The 25402-nt window shown below is 35.0% G+C and overlaps 1 protein-coding gene across 1 annotated transcript in view; it reads right to left on the minus strand.

Annotated features, from left to right (window-relative positions):
* Positions 1-25402, minus strand: part of BIRC6 (baculoviral IAP repeat containing 6) — a gene marked incomplete at both ends in the record, with an annotated part of 169687 nt that overhangs the window by 95771 nt on the left and 48514 nt on the right. Inside the window, 23 exons of the mRNA XM_079532802.1 lie at positions 891-1001; positions 1762-1888; positions 3042-3196; positions 3941-4057; positions 4781-4934; positions 5944-6077; positions 6414-6569; positions 6961-7144; positions 9970-10185; positions 12041-12172; positions 12779-12906; positions 13650-13787; positions 16381-16514; positions 17443-17662; positions 18515-18861; positions 19162-19370; positions 19558-19772; positions 20261-20360; positions 20765-21082; positions 21743-21930; positions 22407-22553; positions 23687-23820; positions 25195-25342. Of these exons, the coding sequence (XP_079388928.1) occupies positions 891-1001; positions 1762-1888; positions 3042-3196; positions 3941-4057; positions 4781-4934; positions 5944-6077; positions 6414-6569; positions 6961-7144; positions 9970-10185; positions 12041-12172; positions 12779-12906; positions 13650-13787; positions 16381-16514; positions 17443-17662; positions 18515-18861; positions 19162-19370; positions 19558-19772; positions 20261-20360; positions 20765-21082; positions 21743-21930; positions 22407-22553; positions 23687-23820; positions 25195-25342 (3912 nt within the window). The remainder of the gene's footprint in view (positions 1-890; positions 1002-1761; positions 1889-3041; positions 3197-3940; positions 4058-4780; positions 4935-5943; positions 6078-6413; positions 6570-6960; positions 7145-9969; positions 10186-12040; positions 12173-12778; positions 12907-13649; positions 13788-16380; positions 16515-17442; positions 17663-18514; positions 18862-19161; positions 19371-19557; positions 19773-20260; positions 20361-20764; positions 21083-21742; positions 21931-22406; positions 22554-23686; positions 23821-25194; positions 25343-25402) is intronic.

Genomic DNA, 25402 nt, shown 5'->3' on the forward strand with positions numbered 1-25402 from the left:
AAAAAAGAGTTTCAAGGGCAGATTACAGAAAACAGCTCAGAACAGTTGTGTCACCACAAAATAGCAAATTATTTCAGGAAAGTATGATCCTCCATTACTCTGGATTTCATCTGTTATTATTGCATTTAGTCATACGGTTGGTGTCAAAACAGAATTTAAAAAGTTCTGATATGGCCTAAATACGTACATTTTCAGAGATTTCAGTCTCCAATTTCACAAACTACTCAGCATCTTCTTTAGGCTTAAGGACAAGGCCACAAAAGCAGTCCCCATGACAGCTGCCCTATTACTATCATAGCTGTTTAGAAGCTAAATTTCTTCATTGAAAATTGCATCCTTTAATGTCTCTACTTGACTTGTGGCAAAATTTCCTTCACAAGGGGAGATTATCATTACCGTCTTACAGAGCCATACAGAGAATGCACGATAATCTCACATACATAGGAAAGTGAAATGAAGTGGATGGATTTTTTTTTTTTTTAATAAATTTAGCTTCTAGGGGCTTATCTTCAGAGAGCTTAACATAAGCAGTGACTGGAGTCTGCATATTTATGAAAATATTCTTATTGCATCAGAAAAAACATGAATTCCTCTTATATTGCCTTAATCCTCACTCTCTGCTACCTCTTCCCATAATACAAAGCTACCTCTCAAGGATCTTTAGCTACTCCTCAGATTTGCTTTTCAGAAGATGATGCTAAGCTCTTTTTTTTTTTAAATGACACTGATTTCAAGGTACAGGCAGTGCATAGAGCTCACTCTCTACAGCCTCTTTGTTGGAAAATCAAAGTAATTCTACGACAAAGGGAATATTTTAGTAACATTTAAGATTGAAATCAACACTTACTTGTACACTGTAAAAAATGGTGACAAAACACTCCACAACTTACCATTAAACTGCATATTTGTCATGAGAGTTAGGCTATGAAGCACAAGGCACCATGTTCGGAGTAAGGTGTTAGGATACCATGCCAGAACTGACAGGAAGCTAGTTACTGAAGCTGTCAAGAAAAACACATTTTCCCAAGTATTAATCTTCAGAATGTTACAAGAAGTTTCTCATTTTGAATGTAAGTTGCTACATTACTTGTTTATTGTTTGTTGTGTTTTCTTTGTTTTGACAACTACTGTTCTAGGCAACTAGGAAAAGATGCCATCACCAATGCACCACAGGAACTGGCCCACAGAACTTCCTATAGTCTCAACCCATGTCTTCTCAGAAAAAAAAAAAAAAGATGCAAAGAAACATTTTATTTAAAACAGTCTCCATGAAACTCAACAAGTTCATTATACTTCATTACTTTATAAAAAGAAATAATTAGACACATCTTTCTCCTAGGTCAGCAGTCTAACGCCAAAAAGTAGTAGGGCTTCCCCATGCCTATCCTCTATGCCTTGGACAGTAATAATAAACAAATCACAGAATGGTGTACCAGGAAAAGAAATTTATCAAAGAAGCGCATAAATATGCACAGTTCAGAAGTATATTTTAAAGAGCCTTTTAGCAGTAACAATGAATTAAGAACCACACATTTTATAATGTAATTTAGGTCAAGATTACAGAAATTCAAGGAACAATTCCTTATTAATTACTATTAGCTACACATTTTTCATGCCACGTAGATAGTGAGACCAAGAGCTCTCTAGCAACACAGAGATCACTCATTCCATCACTGATCTTAATAAGAACAAATAAATATTGAGTACTTAAGAAAACCTTTCACACCTGAAAGTTAATATTTCCTATTTAATATATTTTACCTTGATTCAAGGAAATTACAGGTATTCGATTAGCATTATAAAGGAAAATATCAGCGCCACTGTCTTTACTTCCAGAGGAGCTAGAATTCAGGCTTAATGTGAGCCATAACTGCAAAAGGGATTCAAGCTGCAAAAAGGAAAAAAAAAAAACATCAAATTCCTGTGCATTTCCAGAGCAGCAAAGCATAAAGAGTTTTCATTTTAAGTCATATCTACATCTTCAGTTGACCCTGTTTCACCAATAATGTACACACACTTACTCTCCGCTCCTTCCTTTACTGAGATTTTAGGATGTTGATAAATAAAATATTCAAATAAAGTTTATCATAACTAGAAAATGCTTTTTTATGTTTGTTTTTTTTTGTTCTTGTTGTTTTTTGTTTTTTTTTTTTGTTTTTTGTAATGGGCCCCCTCAAAATACAGTTAAGTTTCTCTTAAGATGTTTCTTCAAACTGTTGGAAAAGTAGCTGTACGTATTGCTCAGAAATCAGAGTATCATCATCTTTCTACTGAAACACTGGTTTGCATGTAAACTTTCAGAATTTCAAAATTTAGCCAAGAGATATTTAATGTACAACTGAAAAAATTCAGAAAGAATTCACAGAAGCAGAAACTAATGGAAAATCTCCTTTACTATCAGAGAGACTCAAACACATATTCTGAATGACTCCCTGAAGAAACTAAATAGTTGATGTTCTGAGGAAGCATCAAGGTGCTTTACCTAACAAACTCTATTTTGAATAGAATATTTGAATGGTCAGCTATCCAATTAAAACAAAAGGGCAGATACCTAAGAACTTATATAAAAAAGGAATGTATTGTGTGTTATATATTAAGAAAAGCATTTTTAAACTAATGATTTTTCAAAAAGCATACATCTCGTTTTAACATTTTGGATCACAGGATCGTTCCAACCTTATTCTATTGAAGAGCCAGCTAAGACACAAACTTGGCTGCTCAGAGGGTTGTCCAGATGGGTCTTGAAAACCTCCACAGATGGCAAATATTATAATAACAGTAATTGGGTAACAAACTTGTTTTAAAACACAAAAAATAGATGCCTATCTACTTTCCTACTCTAAGAAGAAATTTCCTATTTGCTAAAAGCTTTCAGCAGCTAATCTATTACATTATTGGTACTGTTGCCCATGACAACCTGTGTGCACAAAATACATAACCTAACAGGTTAGCTGCATCCTGAACAATACAAATACAGGAAGAAAACTTTCAGACTGAGAGAGAAATACTATTAAAACATTTCAATGTTCACAATTCTATACCTGAACATGGTGGACTTGTAGCATCGAGAAGAGTTTGTTGAAGCATGCGCTCAGCATAGGTATAGATGACAACTGTACAATCAGCTGGGCATTTTGGTTAGCAGCATGCAATCCCCTTAGCAACGAATCATCTGTTCCAGTAGGAGACTGGGTTACTATATGAAACAAAACAAAGAAGTATCCCCACCTCAGTGGATTATTTTGGAAAAATTGGTAAAGGCAACTACAAACTTATTTCTTCTTATTTCACATTTAAGGAAAACATGCTTATGTTATAATTTACAAGATCACTTCACTGTGGTGCTCATCTTTACTGGACTATTAACTATGCTACTGTGAAAGGCACACTGGAAGGTAACAAATCATCTTCACAAAAACTATTTGGAAAGTTAGCCAAATTCACACCCTTGTTAAAGATGTATTTTTGGAATTTCCTGATAAAACTAAATCAGCAACATGGGTATTTTGACAACATAAGCTTATTGCACAGTCAAATTCAAAATACTATTAAGTATTTTCACTTTTATCACTGAATAGGTGAAACAACTACAAAGCAGCTTTCAAATAGCTTACATTTCACAGTGAATGTAATAATAAAGCCTCACAAAAATAGGAAGCAATATTTAGATGCTTACAGATGAGAAAACAAAAGTAATTCTTCCATTGTGTTATTATGTACTGTAAATGGAATCCTGCCTATTTGAGCAACTTCAAAAAATGTTTTAAATCTATGTATACAAATTTAAAAATTTGAAGAAAGGAAATCTCAAAAGCACAGCCTAACAATGTCATTAAAGCAAAATTCAACTTCTTCTAAGCTGCTAAGCGACTGCAGAAAAAACAGTATAATGTTCAAGTGGTCATTACATGAAGAGAATAATTTAACAATATATAATTACATGTAGGAGATGTGTTTGTCAGTGCTTGTAGAATGGAATCAGCCTCCAGAGTGGACATCATTTTCAGCATCAATTCAGCCTGCTGTTCAAGTCCAACTTCTAGACGTGCATCTAATGCTACACAAGGCAAGAGAGTCAAACTGAATTATATCCAAGACAATTACAGTCAGCTACGATTAATTATCTGTGCAAGCAATTTAGATATACAGTCCACACTAAACTTGAAACAAATCTCAGTATATCTGACGTAAAAGTGAATATTCCTATATGATGCCAGCAAAATGAAGAAACTTATACTACGAACTGACCACAAAATCCTCATGGATGTAAAATACATAATTAATAGAAAGAGAAATTTTTCATGAAATGCACACATTTCTTTTTACAGTCACCTTAATATCACATACAACAAAATCTGCATGTTTAAGCCTGCAGTAAAAGTAATTGCTCAAACAGCAACCAAAGGAATTACGGCAGGGAAGAGATTTATAAAATCACTCCTGCTTAGAAGTAGTACTTCAAAATGAACAAGTATGCCACCTCATTCCTCTTTGGAATAGGAACAACTAAGCAAAATATTATCCACTTAAGAAAGAGCTTCCAATGTTCCAAACTGACCATAAAGATGTCTTTGAAAATTTCAGAAAATACGACTTTGTGCCATGTTAGACACAGTTTTCAATAAAAACCTCACACTTTCTCAGTAGTCACAGAAAAAGCTTGGTATGTAGAAAATTTATTTCCATTTCAAGCAGGCAGATATTTCTAACACTAACTCGATATACTGAAAAGTAGCATACAGTATCACCAAACAGATAACCTCCAGGGTTCACTGCTTACCTTGAGAAACAGACACACTCACAGTCTGTGATCCGTTTTTCTCTGTAGCTACTGGTGGTTTTGCAACAGGAATTCCAACACCTCCAATGTAAGGATTGTAATTGTAGGTACCATAATCAGCACCCCAGTAATCATACCACGTGCTGCTTATAGGCTTAAAAAGCAAATGAAAAAGGAAAAAATAACAGCAATTCTTTTGACTGTCCAAGAAAAAGATAAATTTGTAATGAGTAACAACAAAGATGGAAATTACAAGAAATTAAAACCAGAAGATAGCTTTAAAAAATTTTTTGTTGTCGCAATTTTTTGTTGCCGTACAAACTACTCTTTCCTTAGTGATCGCAAAAATCCAGTAATTTAATTGTCTCTAAGACCGAAGAAACCAGTTTAAAATCAGATTTTACTCATACACTCGCATTATATTGCAAACTTGGTAGCGGAGTTGCAACACTGGTATTTTGAGAAGTTGTTAATCAAGATATAATACTATATTATTAATATGACAGACTATTATAGAACCCTTGTGGTCTTGGTGAGGCTCAGGGGCTATTTGAACTGAGTTCTGCAAAACAAAAAGTTGAATAATCTCTACTGAAAAGTCATAATTAAAGGCACTAAGAAAGCATATGGATGACAAGAAAAAGAGAAAACAGTAATAAAAGACTGCAAGAAGGGAAATTGTGTAAGACGATGCTTTTAATGGAAGGTCTATCAATTAGCAATCCTACATAAACACAAAAAGCAGAACAAATCTGAAGGAACGAGGAAGAGTTTTTCTTGCTACGTTTTTTTTGACAATACGAAGATATTTGTGATATCTTTTACATATATATATATATAAATTATATATATATATATATAAAATCAGGAAGATATCTGTGGATGAAGGGGACTGGAGGATAATGCCATGTTCAATTACAACAGATGAAGGCAGGAGACAAAAAAACTAAGCAATGACTGGAAGATTTTGATGAAGGGAAATTTGAAGAAAAAAATCTCTACACGATAGGTAATCAGGTGAAGAACATGAGAAAAATATAGAAAAAATAAGAAAAACAGTACTGTCTGAACAAGTGGGGCAAAAAATAATTCAGTTTAATTCAAATGAGGCCCAAAGCTTAAGTCAACATTGAAAAGTATAGGGAATCTCAGGTGCATCATACCTTGAAAACTTTGGCTGCAAGAGGATCTTTTTCCAAATCAATATCCAAAGGATCAATATCAACCTCCATCAGGTCTTGCAGCAATTCAAGGTCAATGTCTTTATCTTTTTCCAAAGACGACAGGGGTGGAGCACCTTTGAATGTTTACAACTACTTTAATATTACCAAGTACAGTTTATGAAACAAGGATAATATCATATAATTCACAGGTAATGCCAAAGCTTTTAATACACACAGGTCTTAGTGGAAACATATAAAACGTGCTTTGTTGAAATAATGAGAAAAATAATCATTTTTTATTAATCAGACATACTAAGATCAAGAATTACACACATTTTTCCTTTATTTTCAGAAACTACTTATTCTATCATAAAAAAATCTTTACAGATTTTTTGACAGATTAATCACAGAGCAGGTTGTTTATTATTTCTCAGCAGGCAATATACACCAAAGATCACAGAGTGATTTACCTGTGATGTCGTGTGTCAAAGGCTCATCTATTGTTTCCACTAATTGAACTGTGGGTGGTTGAAGAGAGTCATCAGAATCCCCAGCTGAAGCGCCAGCATCTTCTCCCAAAGCACCTTCTTCCATAGCTTCAGCCGCTATAGGTGCCAGCAGTTCTCCTATACGTGGCATCAAGCAGACAACTTCATTTCAAACTTCATTCCAGTTACAATTCAACATCTCAGTTTCTAAGCCAACTGGTTTTTTTCCACCTAACTCTAAATTCTTATAGTGCTCACTTTTCCTAAAAGGAAGAGTGCTGTTTTTCAAATAATTGGGATCAAATATATACACTTGACTTTTTAGTGCAGAAGGAATCCTCAGGATTTAATTAATTAATATGAAATATTTCAGTGCACTTATTGCAATCTAATCTCAATTTGCTTGTGAAGCATATGAGTTGTTTTTTTTCCCAACAGTTGGCAGACTCTAAAATGACAACTCAAAAAGCTTCAAGAAAACAAGTTTTAGCATAAGCTAAAGCCTAAAGACTATGAACTTAAAACAAACCTGCTAGAATATCTTGCAGCATACAAGTCAGAGAATACTGAGCCCATGCTCCTCCCCAAGAGATGTCTCCTCTGTTAAAGTCAGTTCCAACAAGAAGGAGCAGCAATCTTTCCAACTGAGTTTCATTTACAATCTCACATAAATGAATTGTTGGTCTTGTAGCATTTGCAATTCTAGCAAGAACCTAAAAAAAGATAGAAAGATATAATTGCAATGAATCTCCCCTACTCCTCCCTCTCAAAAGAATTAAGTTATCAAAATTAAGACTAAATTTTTTTACTATTCTTGTACACCTAAATATTGACTACTCAAGCATCAGCTTTCGCAAAAATGAAACACAATTCAACCATGAAATTTACTTGTCCACTTTACTACTAGAGATTTTCACTCTCTGTCAGTGAAACTGCCTATCATTTCTGGCTCAGAGGAAAACACTGTGGTCCTCATTCTCCTTCAGTTTAGTTCAAGAACGTTAAGAAAAAAAAAAAAAAAGTCTTAGGAAATTGTGATTAGAAACGCTTTTATAGCAATGTAAAGCTACAAAAATATCTCCCAACACCTTAAAAATGCCTTGCTCAGCCCTCCAGGGCTGAGTAATTTTGGAAAATGGAAAAACCGAATGGGAGTACTACCTCCATTCCTCAATCATGTTTAAGATTATCCATATTAAGATTATGGATCAACTATAAATACTCATATCTTCATGACAACAGCTTTGAAGAGTACACTATATAGCACAATAAAATAGTATTTAGAAAGCAAAATCCTATTCACACAACCTTTGGAGAGTCCACAGCATTTTATTCAAAAAGACAAAAACCCCAAATTTATTGGATGGAATATATCCAGAAAAGAAGTATGCACCAAATATAAATGAAGCAGCAACTGCCTTGTCATAGAGTTTAAATTTAATACTATGTTGGTATTAAATTCAGAACGTTGTAATCAACAAGGCAAAATTACCTGGTGGTCTGAAATAACTACAGATTAAGAGAAGTTTTTACTTTTAAGTAGCATTTATCTAATTACTGACACAAGTTCCAAGAAAAAAAAGTTACAAGTTCTTGGTAGCGGTGATGGTCAAAGATGCAGCAGTTTGTAAACTGAAGAGAGTTATCAGAAATACTATGGGAAATGGTTTTAAACTAAAACATGGAACGTTTAGATCAGATTGAAGGTAGAAATTCTTCACTATGAGGATGGTGGGGCACCAGAACGGGAAGATGCCCCATCCCTGTTCAAGCCCAAGGTGGATGGGGCCCTGTGGAACCTGATCTAATGGGTGGTATCCCTGCACGTGACAAGAGGGATTGCTCCTTAAAGCTCTCTTCCAACCCAAACTACTGTATGATTCCATGAAATAATACTCAACAATGATGGCAGAGCTGAGTGCAGTATCTACTCCATTCAGTGTAGTTGCTTTTCTGGAAGCAACACTTTAAATTCATAGCTGCAGAACTAGAAAATTCTAAAGACTAGTACTTGGAGTGCTAAGGAGTGAACAGTTACTAGAATGTCAAACACTAGAATGTTTAGAAAAAAGGAAGCTTCAATTCCACTCACAAAACAAAATAACCAGAGCAATGATTATGCTGATATTGGATTAATTTTTGTTTTTTAAGGGCTTTTTTTTTTTTTTTGTGGAGGTTTCTTTAGCTTCTTCAGCAATAAATTTACCCTCCAACAATCAGCCTCAGTCTTACTTTTCATTCCCATTTGGCCTCAGTTTTTCAGATTATGTAACATCTAAAATCCTACATATGCTCTATTACTAGCATGGGGATTTTGATTTTTTTCCTTTAATTTTCTGGTTTACTCTTCAAAAATACATTTGCACAACTCAAATCAGCTTTCTGAAACCCCTAATCCAAAATCTTAGTGGAAATACAGACAACAGTGATGCAACTGTAAGAAGAGCAATATGAGTCAACAGTATTCCCGCTTCCTGTCCTGATGGAACGATGGCTACTTCTTTCAAGAAGCATGCACAAGAAATCTAGCTTTCAGAACAAGTTTCTCTGAATCACTGAAGGTGATTTTCTGTGCCTACAAGATGAAATCTATAAATGAACAGGAAAGACCTCTGGTCTGGAGAGATACTCCATCACAGCTACTATTAATAATCCAGTAAGTGAAAAAAGAATTTTTGCTAGTTTCACCGTTCTGATAAATTGCATTTGTTTTCTGGGAAGTTAAAAACAAAACAAACCAATGAAACATAACAAAAAACAAACAAATAAAAAACCCTCAAGCACTTCCAACTAGCAAGATATGACAACTCATGTCAACTCAAATCTCAGATTATACAGGTCCAAAAAATACTTGCGAACTATCAAGAAACAATTAGGAAATACACGTAACACAGAATAAATTTCTCTTAAAGATCCACTTCAGAGTAAAACCAAAATTAATATGCCTAATAGTCATTACAATAAATATTTTAATGGATCCTTCAGAAATTACACATTTCTACAGCTGAACTCAAAAGCTGTAAGCACATTCTTTCAGACACCTTTATGCAAAATGGTTAAAAAGAACAGTCTCCAAACTACATAGAAAAACTCCTAGAGCTATCAATGAAGCAAACTGCCGTAGTTACTCGGAATCATGCATTCAGGCTAATGGAAAAGACCTTTAACTATTTAATATAGTGACAGCAGAATAGTTTACTCATTTTTAATACCATGAAGATATGTAATAGCTTTAACTTCCATGAACATTAGATTTCAGTTACCAAAAAAATAGGGATTTTTACTATATTAAATGTTACAACTCCGCACATGTACTTACACAACAAGATTTTTTGAAGTTACTCTTTCTAGGTGATTTTGAAGCATCATAATGTCAGTTTCACAAAAGGTGGCAGATAAAAAAAACCTACCTCACCACAAATTACCAGAAATTCTAATGTTACAGTTAACTTTTATCATTAATCAATCAGAAAGAAATAATAGAAAATTAATCCTACGTGGTATCCATTGCAACTATAGAATTTCATATGCTATTTACCTTACAAACAAACAGAAGTAAATCTGCATGACAAGTAAAGTCCATAGACAAAAGGAAGAGTGCCAGCTTCTGTACTACAGAAATACAACGTTCATGTGCCAGTGTAAAGGGAAGTGGCTCAATTTCTGGAGTTTCCTTTGTAGCTGATACTTCTGTATCCAAAGTAGAACGAGGCCATTCTGCAGTCCGACGCAAACGTATTAAATCCTTGAAGTGCTATAGAAATCAAATTTGAAACAACAGTTACATATTTTAAGACTAAGCTCTGGATCTCTTCCAACCAAAAATCTGAGGCAGCAATAACAGTGGAGTCTAGGAATATATGAGAATCTGGAATGGAATTAAGGCTTTATTGGCAGAAATTTATTTTGGCAGCGTATTGTCTCAAGTGACTGAGTAATAACCAAGTTATTCAGTTCCGCACAAGTGCCATTTAAGTCTTAATGTTTGCAATAAAACATATCAAGGGTATGTATTTCATAAGCTTCTTTCTCGTTTCCATCACCTGCATATAAAACTATTGTTAGCATGAAGTGAATTGCAGACAGAAATATTGAAATTTACCCTTAAAATAAGACTGCTTACTTTCAGTTCATCACATTAGAAGAATCCTCAACGACATCCAACATTCTTAATACTTACAGATTATGAAGCATCCATTAAACACTACAAACTAAATTAATCCAATACTCGATCAGGGCTTTAAACTACAAACTTTTTTATATAGGTGCTACCAATTCAGTGGAGAAACGTGCTTTTAACAATTCTACCATTCACCAAAGGCACTCATTTAGCAGTTCAAATGATTGTATAATCTACAAAAGGAGTCTAAAATAAGGTAAAGCAACAGCCTCTTAACATCTTCTAGATACTGAAACAGACCAAAGAATTAATTAATAAAACAAAAGGTTTCAGTTTTCTCCAAAATGCAATAAATATTTTAGGTTACACACAGCTTGTCATAACTGGAAGTGATTAGTAGGTGAAGTAGTAAAAACCACATGAAATGCAGCTATCCAATGTACAATAATACCATAACAAGATGTTAAGATATTTCACTATAAATTTTTAAGTTCAACATGCGTTTTTGGATGCAACATGGCTGCTATAAAGTGAAACTTAAATAGCTACACAGCATATTTCAGCCAGTGAATCATTAAAAGATATCTCAAGGGGGTCACTGCTGAGCAGACCTGCTGTAACAGTCCTCCCAATATAACATGTTGGAATAAAGCAGAGGATAGTGCAGGAAAGAACAGCTCATGACAAGCAGAGTTGGTGAAAACACACGGCTTTATTTTTTAGGCTAGTGTTTAAACTAACCGGTTGCTTTTTTTGTAGTTCTGGAAATTGTTTTAAGATTTTTCTTCAGAATGCCTCTAAATTCCAATATTCCATTAATCTTGTTTTACAATCCTACTCTCAGTCATACATGAACATTAATAATTTACATCAGTACAACTGTAACTAAACAGGAATAATATAGAGATGCTTGATTTTGGTAGCTAGTAACACAGGCTTTCTTTTTTTCATGTGTACTTTCAAGAAAAGTCCACAATGCCAACTTGAGAGATCTCTAAGTTTTAGCGTCTTATCTCATAATCAAGTTAACTACTATCACATTCACTTTCAGTATCTAGGGCCTGTTGTAATATGCCATAATTTACATGATACTTTAAGGAAGTTATATTTCTTATTCTGGGAAGCTGCTCAGATGCATGATTATTTTCTTCTTACTCAACCAGGACCACATTCAGAAGAGTACTGTATGTAACAAGCAGGCATATAAAATGTTATTTCAAATTTCTATTGGTCTGTGTTACCCACCGTTCAATGATATGACTAGTGTTCCCAAAGCTACAGGATTACCAGTCAAAATGTGGAAGGGTAAACCAATTTTCCCAGTGTAAGAAATTTCCAGATGGCTGCTGTACTAGCATCAAAGAATCCTTGATAGCAGGCATGATGAAAAACATTAGAGTTTGTTTAACATTGGACAAACACTACTTTGCAGGAATAGCTCTTTTCATGCATAGAACAAGAAGTCAATTACAATTTCAGAGCATCATACCTTGGAAGTAGCCTGCTTTAGTTTTGCCTGTTCTACTAAAAGTTTGTATGATGATCCTTTGTTGCTTTGTATTTTCTCTTTTTCCATCTGTTCCACCAAAGCCTTCTGCTTTGCTTTTAATAAGTTAAGTTGCTAAAAGAAAATGTTAATAGGAAAAAAATGAAAATTTAAGCAATAAGATGTTAAAAGGATCCATACTTTCATATGATATCAAGCTTCAGTTCAACCTGTAACCTGAGTTTTTTAAAATACAGTTGTATTAACAGCTATAACTTAGACACCTTCAGGGGCCACCAGTCTCCACACAAAGTTTAAGAAAAAAAACTAACAACAACAAAACAGTATTTTTTAAAGCTCAAGACAACCATGCTCAGAGTAATAAAAACCACATGGCTGTATTTAGAAATGAAAATTTCATATCTTAAGAATGACGTACTGTTATTTAACAGCTTAGGAGCTCCCTGATGTACTCAGATTTACACTTCTGTGTAAATTTCACTTATTATCCTATGTAGGTAAAAGAGCCCAACAGTACATTCCAACATTTGTTCTTCCAACAGATGCCATGCCCCGCACTTTGAGACAAACATCAAAGAAAACAGGCAGCCTGCAGCTACAGAATTAGACTACACGAAAGCACAGCTGAATGAGTCCCAAGGCCAAAGCTGTTTGCTCAAGAAATGAAATATGTTATACAGTATCTTCTGTGAAAATAGCCACTACCGTGTCAGAAGTCACCTGTTTATGATGAACAAGCTGTTTTCTGATCTTTCGTGAATACAGTCTATCTAGGCTACTGTTGCCTTTAGTAGATCTGCTCAAACTCTGGGTATGAAGGCTATTATTTATAAAACTCCATTGGTTTCCTAATGGAAACAGAGAAAAGACATTAGTCACATTAAGCTTCATTTAACTCCAAAGAAAAACATCTATACGGCAAGGGTTAGCAACTCGAAATATTAAATAAATGAGCAAAATGCAATTCTTTTTGTGAAAGGCTGATGGTAATATTTCTGCACAATTTTCAAATGCTCATTCTTATTATTTTTAAAATATATGGAGGTAAGAATGATTGTTGTAACTAAATAAAATAACTGAAGAGCAGTGGTAAAAAAAAAAAAGAAAAAGAAAAAGCTTTCCATTTTTCATTTTCAGAAAAGCTGTTAAAAGAAAACAGCTATTTTTATACTCAAAAATAAAGTAGTACTAAAAAATGAATTTAAATGTACCAAATATATATACTACAACAAATAACAAAACAGGCATGAAGCCACACTACTGTATTTTTTCACAATGCAAGCATTTTGTCTCAACATGGCAGACTCTCAATTGCCCAGTCTAGGAGTTACAGAATAATATACAGACATTTTACAAAATAAAATCATGGTTATAATTATCACTTACAAAAAATCTCATTTCTAAAAATAAAAAAAAATTAAAAAAAAAGGAAGCAAAGAAGGAGACAACAGTACAAATAAAGCGATCAACAATTCATTTAAAAATCTCATTTTTCAAATGAATCAAAGATGTATTTTAAGTATATGAGCAGCTCCAAAACAAATACCCACAGAAACAAGCTTTGTTATGTAATTAAATTAGTATTGCACACCTGTCAAAAAACGTTCCCTCTCTTTTCCATTCAGAGGTTTCTTGGCTGTGGCTGCTTCATCTTCAACAGTAGCTACATAATCCAGTAGTCTGGATACCAGCATTACAACCCAACTGATCATGGGAATATCTAACACTCCTTAAAAAGAAAGATTTGAGTGCCTTAATAGCTTGGAAACCATAACAAGATAATAATAATAAAAAAATTGTTATTTTGTTATATAAAAAAATATGTTTATTTTATTAAAATAAAAAAATTAGGAACTATACGGCACACATTTCACTAGTTTACAAGTATGTCTTTTGTTTCTCTTTTTCCTTTTTTCCCCCCCAATGGCAAATAACCTAAGCACTTATAAACATGAGAAGAAATCAAACATTTGGTGTAGAAGTCAGGCACAAAAGCAAACATCCCATTTCTCTTAAGCTGATAAAGTCAGAAGTGAAAAAGCTTCATCTCTACTGTTTACGGTAAAAATTAAGCGGGATTAAAAAAAATAATAAATTCTATGCTGAAGTTTCTAAATACCAAACACAGAGTGACAGCTGCTTGTATTAAAGCACATAAGTCAGATGTCTAATTCCAAAGTGTGAAATTCCTCTGTCACCAAGGGCTCTTACAAGGCCATCATAACTGTGCATTCGCACAGCTTCATTTTCACTCCTTTAAAATATATTTTCACATAGCCATTCAAACCATGATCAGAAAAGCCAAGACTGAATTCAGACTAGATGAACCATGCTGGTGACACTGATGGCTTGCTATCACCTATTGCAGTCTCACTCTAAATGCAATACAGACAGAGATAAAATGTATCTTACAAACCACGCAAGAAAATCTTGTGTTTAAGATTGTGTTTAAGATTTAAGATCTTGTGTTTAAGTAAATGAATCTAAATGAACAGTTCTAAAATGGACTCCTAAGTACACAATAAAAATCAGGAACCTTGCAATTAATGACCACTGGATCACTGTCATTATGCAAACTGCACTCTTTTATATAATATAAATAGCACAAACTTAGCAATACTAGAGGTTACATCCACATTTTCATATCTGTGCACAATGTTGAGCTGTATTTAGCCATGCTACACTTTTCAAGCACTAATCCTGAATTAAGCTGTAGTCAACTGAAACTATTGTTCATTTCAGCTCAAACAAGAACTCTAAGTCTTAAAAACACCATGCCCAAAATCACATCTTGTTGCTGGTAGCCAAAGCAATCAGGTGGAGGCCCTGAATATTCACCCTAGTCTCCTCTCCCATGCTGGCTGAAATCAGCCCACTTCAAATAGGCAGAGGAACAGGAGTCCTTCCATCACCTCTGCAGGAACTGTAGACTAAACTGCAAGGATAGAAATGAGTAGCATTGGTGACTGTTTTGATTTGCAAAACAAAAAGAAAGGAACCTGCTGGAGAGTGAAGTATATGATTTTTCACATTTCTGTTTGTACAAACATATTTCTTTATCTTCTGTCTCTTTAAAAAAAAAAACAGAATTTTCAGCTTTTCTCCCTCCCTCCAAGTGTCTTTCGTTTATTCGTTTTCCTCCTCTGCCTGAAATTTCACAAATCCACAATGTTCACATCTTGCTTTCATTTTCTGTTGTTTTCTGACTCTTTCCCCACTAAGTTTTTGCCCCTTTCACTCTTAGTTATGCGTGATAGTTCTCAAACAGCAATTTCTTCTTCCATACCTGAGGCTTCCATCACACATAACAGTGCCCTAGCACTTACCTGTACTGTCCAGGAGGAAGTAAGCTGGAAGACCAGCAAATAAAGCTCTGAAGTATCAGTTACTTCTGCTTCCTAAAGTCCTCCGTGAGGACAACTAGTAAGGCAAGAGCTATGAAAGGAATTGGCAGCTGTGGGGAGAGTGCAAACAGAGGTAGAGGAGATGTAAGGTTGGGTTTCCCTCAGACTAGTTAGAGACTACAGCAGGATATGGCCAAAATAGAGAAAGTACATGGCAGACCAAGAAGAAGCAACAAATAGGACAGCCTGACACCAGCTTGAGGCTTGTTTATGACAGGAGACAAGGAAAAAGAGTCTCAGCTGGTGTTTACCAAGTTTACAAGGTCAAGAATTTTAAGCAGCAAATCATCTGCAATGCTCTGCTACATGTACATAATCTATGAAGTAGCCTAGACTTTGGTGTCTTTAAAACCAAGCATTTTCTTCAGGCTTAGAGTAGTAAAGAAAATACTCAAAAATCAAATTTAGAGAATAAAATTTCAGTAATTTTTAGGGTCAAGAAAATGTAAAATCCTTGTGGTTACAAAACAAAACAAAAACCCCAATGCAGCTTCCAGAAACTAAAAGGACACATCTAGCAAAGTTGTCTTCGTGGCCATGTTGTGGCCACTTTTAACAGTTGAAACTTAAAAAGAATCTTATGAGCAAAACCACACACCTCTTTCCAAAAGGCTAAAATCCAAAGTAATTCACTGGAGTAATTAGAGCTATGTACACCTTGGGCATTCCTTCCACTTTTAGCTAAAATTTTAAAGGGCTTCTTAGCTGAAAATAGATTTTGTTCAAGTTTACTGGGGAAAAACACCTCTTAGAACCTAAAGAACAAGAATTTTTAGCACATTTTAAAAGACATTTGTGTTTCAGAAATATAATAAACAAAAGCAACTTCTTTTAATACACCAATAACTATGAGCTAATCTTTCAATTTTCTAGCACACAGTGAATATGAAAATATAGTTTCCCAAATTAGAGGGCTACCTTCAGTTCTTCTGTGCACAGGTAAATGAGGTTGCAGTGGTGACAGAAGGTTATCCAGGAGATTAAGTAAACTTTCTAAAACACCACTGTTGCTAAGCGATCTTTGTCCAATGCAAGAAAGTAACATGAAGACCCTAAAAATAAAATTAAATATTTAAGACTTTATTTCCTTTTCAAATTCTGTAATATTATGAAAAATCCCTTATAGATCACTAGTCCCCTAAGCTTTCAACTGAGATACAAGCAGATTGCTAGAGAAAGCAACACTGGCCCAGCAAGTGGACTAGATTTCAAGATCTGCTGTCAAAAAGGATAATGCAGTATTTTAGATTGCACATTTTCTCTTTCACCCTCATGAGGTCAGCAGTTACATACAGAGCATCCCGCTCTGTACATCTTCTGAAAAAAGACTTTATCTGTTTAATTTCTTATCCCATATGATATACTGAATAGTAGGAACAGATAATTAAATCCACATATTGTTATACCCTTGTATTAATTCATCTGTAAGAAGTATGATAATCTAAATGACTAAAGAAGGCAGAAAGCCACAGAAGAGCAAATAAGTTAGATTAAAATAACATGAGAACTAACACATTTAACATTTGTTATTCAGCTTTACACTTGATTGCTCTTATTTTAGAGAAGACTGCTGCATTAAATGCAAACTGTGCTTTCCAGCCTCATTCATAATGCCAAATGCATTAGAAGAGCAGTCCTGTGATGAAGGTGTATTAAAGCCTGATAAAGCAAAAGGCAATTTAGAACACTGGAAATCAATCCAGATATGTAAAGAACACTGACAGAAATATCTTCCTAATCACTTCTAAGTAAGGAAAAACAGCACCTTATTGTGGTATAAGTATAAAACATACGCAAAAAAAACTCTACAGATCGACATGCATCATTTGCAGTGCTCTTAGAACTATTTTTTGTACCAGTGGGACAGAGAGATATGCATTATTTGGTCACATCTCTGTCAAGTGATATGTTTAATTACGAACCGTGGAATTACTTAGATGTGATCCACAGATCATACATTAATATAGACTCAGACCTTACCTGTCTTGTGGGAATATAAGAAGTTGCTCTGAATTGTATAATTCCTGCAGTACATTTGAGAGAAACTGACCCCACCACCTTTCTCCTCCACACAGCTGAACAAGCAGAAGACCAGTATGCAATCGGATTTTTGGAGTCCCACTGATACACAGGTGTTTAAACAATTCTTCACAAGCTTGAGCATGAAAAGTACTTTGTAGAACCACAGGAACAGAATGCCCTTTTAAGAAAAGAGAATAAGCAACTGTGTTTAAGGGCAGCATATGATACTATTACAACCAAGATGGGATGATGGGAAGAAAGAGTTCCTAAGAAGTTTCTAAATTAATGATGAGGAGACCAATTGACGTGGGAGAGCAGAAAGAGAGGGGAGTATCTAGGGAAATGGTAATTTGCAGGAAAACCCTAAAGACCAGGCCATGTAGAGAACACCAAATCATGAAGCAAAATCTAACTCTTATTATGATTAAGAACAAACCAGCACAGAGAACTGCAAGACAGACAGGCCTGTCTATTTAGAAAACAAAGTTCCACACTCACTAGTGGCTTTTTGTTGTCGTTGGATTTTTTTGTTTGTTTGTTTTCATTTTGATTCTCCAATAACTCTTTCAGTGTTAAGCTTAGGAAATAAAAATCCTTACTGGGTACTAAAAATCAGTTACTAAGTATAGATACTGCTTTTATGTTTTTACCTCAGCCTGGGCAGTCTTCTGTTACTTAAACAACTTGAACCAGCCCCTAGGAGGCTCAGAGGGGTATCTTAATGAAGGAAAATGCAACCAGGATCAGGGAAAAGGGGGAAGGACCTCGATATATCCTCTTGCATCTTTTTTGGAAGCAGGAAGTGGTTAGGTCAGCTTGGTACAATTGGTCAAGCTGTATGCTGTATGTTTCTCAATATTAAACCCATAATAAAACTATCAGAATATAATTTCAAGCAGGGGAGCTGAAACTAGATGATCACTGTGGTCCTCTTCAACCCAGGCCATTTTATGATTCTATGAATATACAGATCAAGAAAAAGAAAAACTTGCAAACTGTTTCCACAAACATGACAAAACCAAGTACTAACCATTGGAAGAATGAAGCAAACTAAGCAAAGTATCCAGCAAATATCTAATGATAGTGCGCAATTGTTCTGTTGATGACATCTGAATCAACTCTTTTGGATCCGATTGTTCCTTCAGTGTTTTCCTGCTTGCACCTAAAGCTACTTTGAGCCTCTGAACGGCATGGTGAGCCAGATTGAGTTGAAGCTGTAGTTGAATGCAGTCCTGGTAAGCTGAAAATACTTTGCTATCTTCTTCTACTGCCTTGTCTGGCTTTCGTAAAAAGTACTGGGCGTTGTTAGCACTATTGAGTGGTGGTAGATCAATACTCTGCAGAAGGATTTCTAGCCGATGACAGGCCAAATTGTACCTAGAAGGAAACATTCCAGCACAATTCAATAGATATTAATAAGGGGCAATACATCTGACAATCGCCTTGCCAAAAGGAGACTTCTGGTCCACTCTGAATGCACTCTTACAACAGATATTAAAAAAAATAAATACAGTACACTCTATGTTAGTACTATAGACATACTTGCTGTAACAACACTAAAGCAAAGGTAGAGTTTTCTTTTATCTGAAGAATATCACAGGAAGAAAAAGGACACGGTAGGATTATTCCAGTGTTTGAAGTTGAAGGAACTAGTAAATGAACATATTTTTTTCTAACCTGCATTGTATATCCTCTTGCAACGCAACCATCATTGCTAAATGTTGGTCAATTTCTGGTTGATTTGCAGCTTCACCTTCTCCTCTGAGGGGATCATGCATTAATTTCAGCTCATTTTCAAAGGGCAAGATATACGTATGGCCATAATAAAATCCTAACGGAATTTTTGCTCTGGCATTTGTACTACCATATCGGCCAATAACAGTGATCTGAAAGAGAATACAACAGTACTATAGTATAATTGTATAAAAATAGGCTAAATAAATCCAAAGTAAAGAGTTCATAAAACAGCATACAGTCAACTGAAGTTAGATCTGAAGAAGATTTAAGGGAAATCCACATACTAATGACGGTCAAGAGTTTAAAAGAGACGGTGTGCAGTACATCTCCTCTTACCTTCATAAATCTGCAAACTGGTGGTGGCAACAAGTCATGTAAAATCAGTGAGTGTGTGCTAATATCAGTAGCCACTACCAATCGCCTTCCATCTACCTCTTCTCCTAAGGTCCAGATGTCAATTGACAAAGAAGCCAAATCTCCACAAGTGGGTATCAATACATCTGTCAGCAATATAGGCCTTCCAAAATCTAAGGTCACAAATCTTCTTGCTCCTATGGGAAAAGCACAGGATTGCCTAGATAGAATACCAGTGCACGCTAATCAGTGAAGAGATGTTACTCCTCAAACAACAAATCTTGTTTCTATATTGTTCAAAAAGGTGTATATTTGAGGTTCAGCATAACAGCACAGACTCAAAATCTCTCAACCTAGCTTGTACTCATTAAAAGAAAATTGGGGGTTCTACTTGATATATGCTTAATATATGCTAATATATACATTACTTCATAAGCGATGCTCAGTATGAAGACCCAACATACATTATTCCCTCTGTGCATCTCCCAAAGATTTTTCGACTTGGTAAACATCACTGAATGTTGGGGCTTAAACTTCCAGAAAAAAATGGGAACGCACATTCAAATTTCTTTCCTTTAGAAAAACAAGTAAAACTGCAGCTAAGTAACTGATTGAAGACCTTAGAAAATATTTAACCTGTTAGAAAACACTTATTAGAACATCATTATTAAAACTTCGGTTTTACCTGAGTGCATTCGCTCTATAATAATTGACTGATGAGGTGGAGGTTGAAGAAAATGTGAAGCATGAGATATTGCAAGAGCAAGACCAGATCCAAGCGGATTCTGAAGAAGGGGAAAACAAAATTATAACTAAATCATTAGTGTGCGCATTTGCAATAATCTACACTTCATGAGAAACTCTAAGAAAACCTCTTACAATTTAAAGACATCCAAATACCTCCCCTCCATTGATATTTGAGCATGCAGCACCAAAATGTATTAACTACAAGGTTCTAATTACTAATAACTCATTATACTGTTAAACTAGCTCCAAATTAAAAAAATAATTTGAGGTATGTAACTGTAATTTGCGTTCATAAAGTCTTTTTCATCATACAGTCTAAACTCAGTGATAGTTTTCACATCTCATTCAAATCGACAGGTGCCTACTAGCACTCAAGTACAAATTAGATCCTGATACGACTAACATCATTTCATTTCTGCAAAAAGAAAACAAAAATAATTACCGTTCTAGATTTGCTTGCATTTTTGTTATGTGCAGCAAGGTTAACTGTTGGGGGATCAATGACTGAGCCAGGGAAAAGCTGAGCAAGCTCTGCACTGATAACAGCAGAAACTGCCTCATTAGGTGGAGTCAAAGGAGGAGTCATGAACAGAGGAGTTGTTTTTGGTGTGGGTGGAATTACATCTGAAGGATGAATGAAGAACCCCGGGGCTGCTACTGGATTAGAAGGCACAGAGTTGTGAACGGGACCAACTGCTGATGCTGCTGCTGCTGCTGCTGCTGCTGTTGTCTGATGTAATTTTGCTTCCAGCTTAGCTTTCTGTGGGGAAAATTAAAATAACATATGTAGGAGATTACTGCTTGTGAACACAGGCATAGTACTGAACAAGCAGCTCAGCTTTAATTATTAGCTAGATTTAAGAAATTCACAACTTCCACATAAGCATGAGAGCTATCTACTATAAGATGAAAAATGAAACTGTACTCAGTTTGACTTCCCTTGCTGAGGAACACGAGCAAATGAGTAGTTAATTTGAGTAATCAAAAGAAATAATTAAAAAAACCTAGAACTGAACAACAGAGCAGAGTCAACAGTGTCAACACAAACTGCATTCTGATAATGGCTTTATCACTGGTACTTCCCCACATCTGCAGCAGTGTTTTTCATTTCAGTGGGCTTTCTTAATTTCATAGATTGATGTTCCTAGGTATTAAGATTCAGTTTTGATAATAAATTCCCCACTCTCAAAATATACAAAAAACAAGTCTGAAGACCAAAACAACAGGAAGAAACTCAGTATTCTGCCTAATGAGAGGGAATCTTCGGTCCCGAGCTGTTCCTTCCTCAAATGTACTATGGAAAAAAGAAGGAAAAAATAAAAATAAAAATAAAAAAGGAAAAGTGACTAGCTCTGCAATTATTTTCCTCAGCTTCTGAAGTTTAGAGACAGCATTAAAAAATAGCCAAATAGCCTCCAACCTGTTGCTGAAGCTTCAAAAGCTGCTGCTGTTTCTCTTGCAGCACCTGGAGCTGTTGCTCGGCTGAGGCCATTGCATGAGAGAGAGACTGCAAAGCTACCTGGGCTGCTGAACTCAGTGCTGTCGAGGCTTCCCCAACCGTTCCAGATGAGAGACCACCAACTGCTGGGGTAACCCCAAAAGTACTCACTGGCATGGAACAAAGAAAAAACAAACAAAAACAAAGTCATGTATGTAGAACAGAAAAGATAATAAACATCTCAAGCTCCTTAGTAATTATTAAGAGCAACATAAGAACAAAGTAAGTTTTTTTTATTGACTTCTTACAAAGTAACATGATGTTGAATTGCAAAGCATATGGTTATAGACTGTGCACAGTGTACATGCAACATTTACATTATAGAAGATCCTCCTACAGCCTTCAATGCATTTGCCACATTAAGCTGCAAGGCACACATGCAAATTTTATGTTACACTCATACACACAAAATTTGAAATCTATTTTGCTAAAGTCTATGAATAAACTGATGTAGTCATTTAAAAAAAAAAAAAAACACTTAAAAACCACAGACAAACAATTTGTGAAACAGCTGCTCACTAAGTCGAATTAAAGATCTCATACTGTAGAATTATGCTAAGTAGAAAAAATGAAAAATTGTATATACCAGTAAACGTACTTGCATCGTCCCTTTCTATTCTAGTTCCATCACTTGTTGAAACACATGTAAAGTGCAGAGGTTCAACTTCCAAAAGCCCAGTAAGGGAGGTAAAACTTCCTTCAGCAGCTGCACAGCTACTTATTTTCCCATTTCCTGAAAGAGAAATAATTACTTGCTCCATCATCTAATAATCTCTTGACGACAACACTGCAAGTTCCAAAGAGTTGAAGGGAACAGCTGAATTTAATGATTTTACTATTTTATAGCTTCATGCTGTGGAACAAACACCACAGCTCTATCACATCTGCAATATGTACAGATGCGAGCATATTTTAAAATGGATAATGCTGCCAAATTTGAACACAGCATCTTAAGTGAAAATATCAAGTGCAAAAATATCATGTGCAAAAGCATAATGCAAAATTTAACTTCCTCAATTCCAGAAAAATCATATGCAGATGTTTTATTATTTCTATCATATCAGAAAGCTTCAAAAATACATTGATGTACCTGGAAAGAAAGACAGGAAAATAGCAGACTGATAAAGATCATACACTAAATTTGTATAAAAATCAAGGCTTTTATTCAAAATATTAAACATTATATGGTGTAGTACTGAGGGAGCATTGGAAAGATGGCCTACAAAAGCAACCAAGAAAAGGAAAACAGTCACTATAATTGATGAAATATGTTTGCTATGAAAACAATTTCCAGAGAGGTAAATATATTCTTCTCAGGACATTCCAAGGCCTAAACATTTCCCCTTACAAAATGACCTGAGATACAGAAACAAGAATATTAAGAATATTTAAGGTATTTTTTAGTGTCTTTGAAACAACAACAACAAAATCTCATGAGATCTGTAATATTTAATTAAAGGGAATCGTCTGGCTGCTTCCTGAGTTTTGAACAATCCATTTATGTTTCTCTGCATTGGAGACCGCTGCAAGTCTGGATGAATAATAGACAGATACCTCAGACAAGCCGCTAAATTGAAGTGACAAATTATTTCCTTGATTACTCTGACACACTGAATGGTGTCAGCCTCTCTGCTTAATATCTAGCTTTCTCTTTGCTCTTTACATGAGCAGAAAAGAGACTTTCACCTTTCCTTACGGCCCGCAGGAATTGTAGGAGATCTCATGAAACAAGAGAATCTCTTGAACTTCATTGCGTACAACTACAAAACATACCGAAAGTATAAAATCCCAACTTATCTAAAAAAATCAGCACAGTAAACAGAATTACCAACTTTTCTGTAAAAGATTACTGTTAAACATATGTACCTGACAGAACATCAGACAAATCAATTTCATCGGATTGAACGCCAATGCTGCTGTTGTATACATTTCTACAAGAGGAGCCACTTATTTCCAAATCAAAGAGAACTGGATCAAAAGGTGAACTATATAATCCATATCTGCAAACACAGTAAGACAAATAGCAGTATTCAAACAATAAGAATTGATATCAATTTATTTAGAGAAAAAGGGCAAATATTACATGTAGAATTTGTTACATTTCAAACCACTCTCCTCAATCAACTGACATATCTCAAAAATTACCATTTGCTACTCTTTCACTAAAACCACTTAAGAGATGTATTCAAACAGCTTATGTTGCTAATTAAGGAACTGTTACCATGTAGTTTTGGAGATTTAATATTGCTTTGGAAATATGACATATAATCATACTCAGATATGAAAACTAGAACTGTAAACCTAAAACAATTAGAGCAATATGCATGTCTGCACACAATGAATTAGACATTTATCTGAAGTCAATTAAAATTAAGTACTCTTTTCAAAAATATCAAAATAAATTCCAATTCAACTTGTTCTTCCAGCTGAAGTCAGAAGAAAAAGGGAAATGCTACTAGGAATATCAATCAATACCTGCCAGTACTTTAAATATCTTAGGAGAATCAAATCTCATTGCTTTTTTCTCTGAAAGTACCATAGGGAATTAAGACAATCACTCAGGTAACAAGATGGACCCAAGCCAATTAGGCTTTTATATGTGAAGAGAAAGGAAAATAACGTAGTAAAAAAAATAATCAGTAGTGTTTGTACCAATATCTTCAACAAAAACAAGTGGCAAAAGGAGAAAAAAAATGTGAACTGGGCCAAACTATTAAGCAAAATTAGAAAAGCAGGCTGGAAAAGCTGTATAACAGCAGCATGCTCCCATCATCATAATACGGCTTTGGAAAATGCTGCAAAGCCACCAGAGATCTCCTTTAGATACAGCAGGTAAACCCAAAGTTAACAAAGACAATCGGTTCAACATCTAAAAGATGGAAAATTATAGCCATAAACTATACTGCTGTGTAATTTAGAATAAGAATGTGCATTACCAATGAATTACTCCAAGTGTTTACACTTAAAATGTGACATGCAGTAGCAATTCTTTAAACATATGGTCAGCGTGCAGGCAGCCTACAATTTTATGAAGCATTACGCAAAACAAAAACTGGTAAGTATTTTTTATTCCCTCCCATACTCAAAAGAGATGATGCTTTGTCAATCCTTACACTAAACAGCTGAAATACTATTTAAGGATGGCACAACTTCAAACATCATTTACACACTTGCTGACCTGAAGCGTACTGTAAATTGCATGACAGTAATTTAATTCACCGTTACCTTTGCAACAATTTCTCAGAGCTGTATCATATTAGTGCTTGCTCAAATACTGCAAAACGGATTTTTATTTTAAACAGCCAACAATTTTCAGAACATCAGACAGTTTGCATTTTTGTCTTTACATTTACAACAACTACTGCTCTTAGTACCTTGTTTGTAGTAATGCTTCCATAGGTGTCAGGCGATCCTGCAGCTGTCGGGACACAGCAGTTAACAGTGATGCACAAGCTGTACTACATCCTGCCAAATCTTCATCCTTTACATAATTCAGCAATACAAAATACCAATACACCGATCCTGCATTAAAAATATAAAATGAAATTAATTCCAAGTGAAATGTCATGTGAATATTTCATT

Source organism: Tetrao urogallus, assembly GCF_951394365.1.
Source record: "Tetrao urogallus genome assembly, chromosome: 2".
NCBI classification, from domain to species: domain Eukaryota; kingdom Metazoa; phylum Chordata; class Aves; order Galliformes; family Phasianidae; genus Tetrao; species Tetrao urogallus.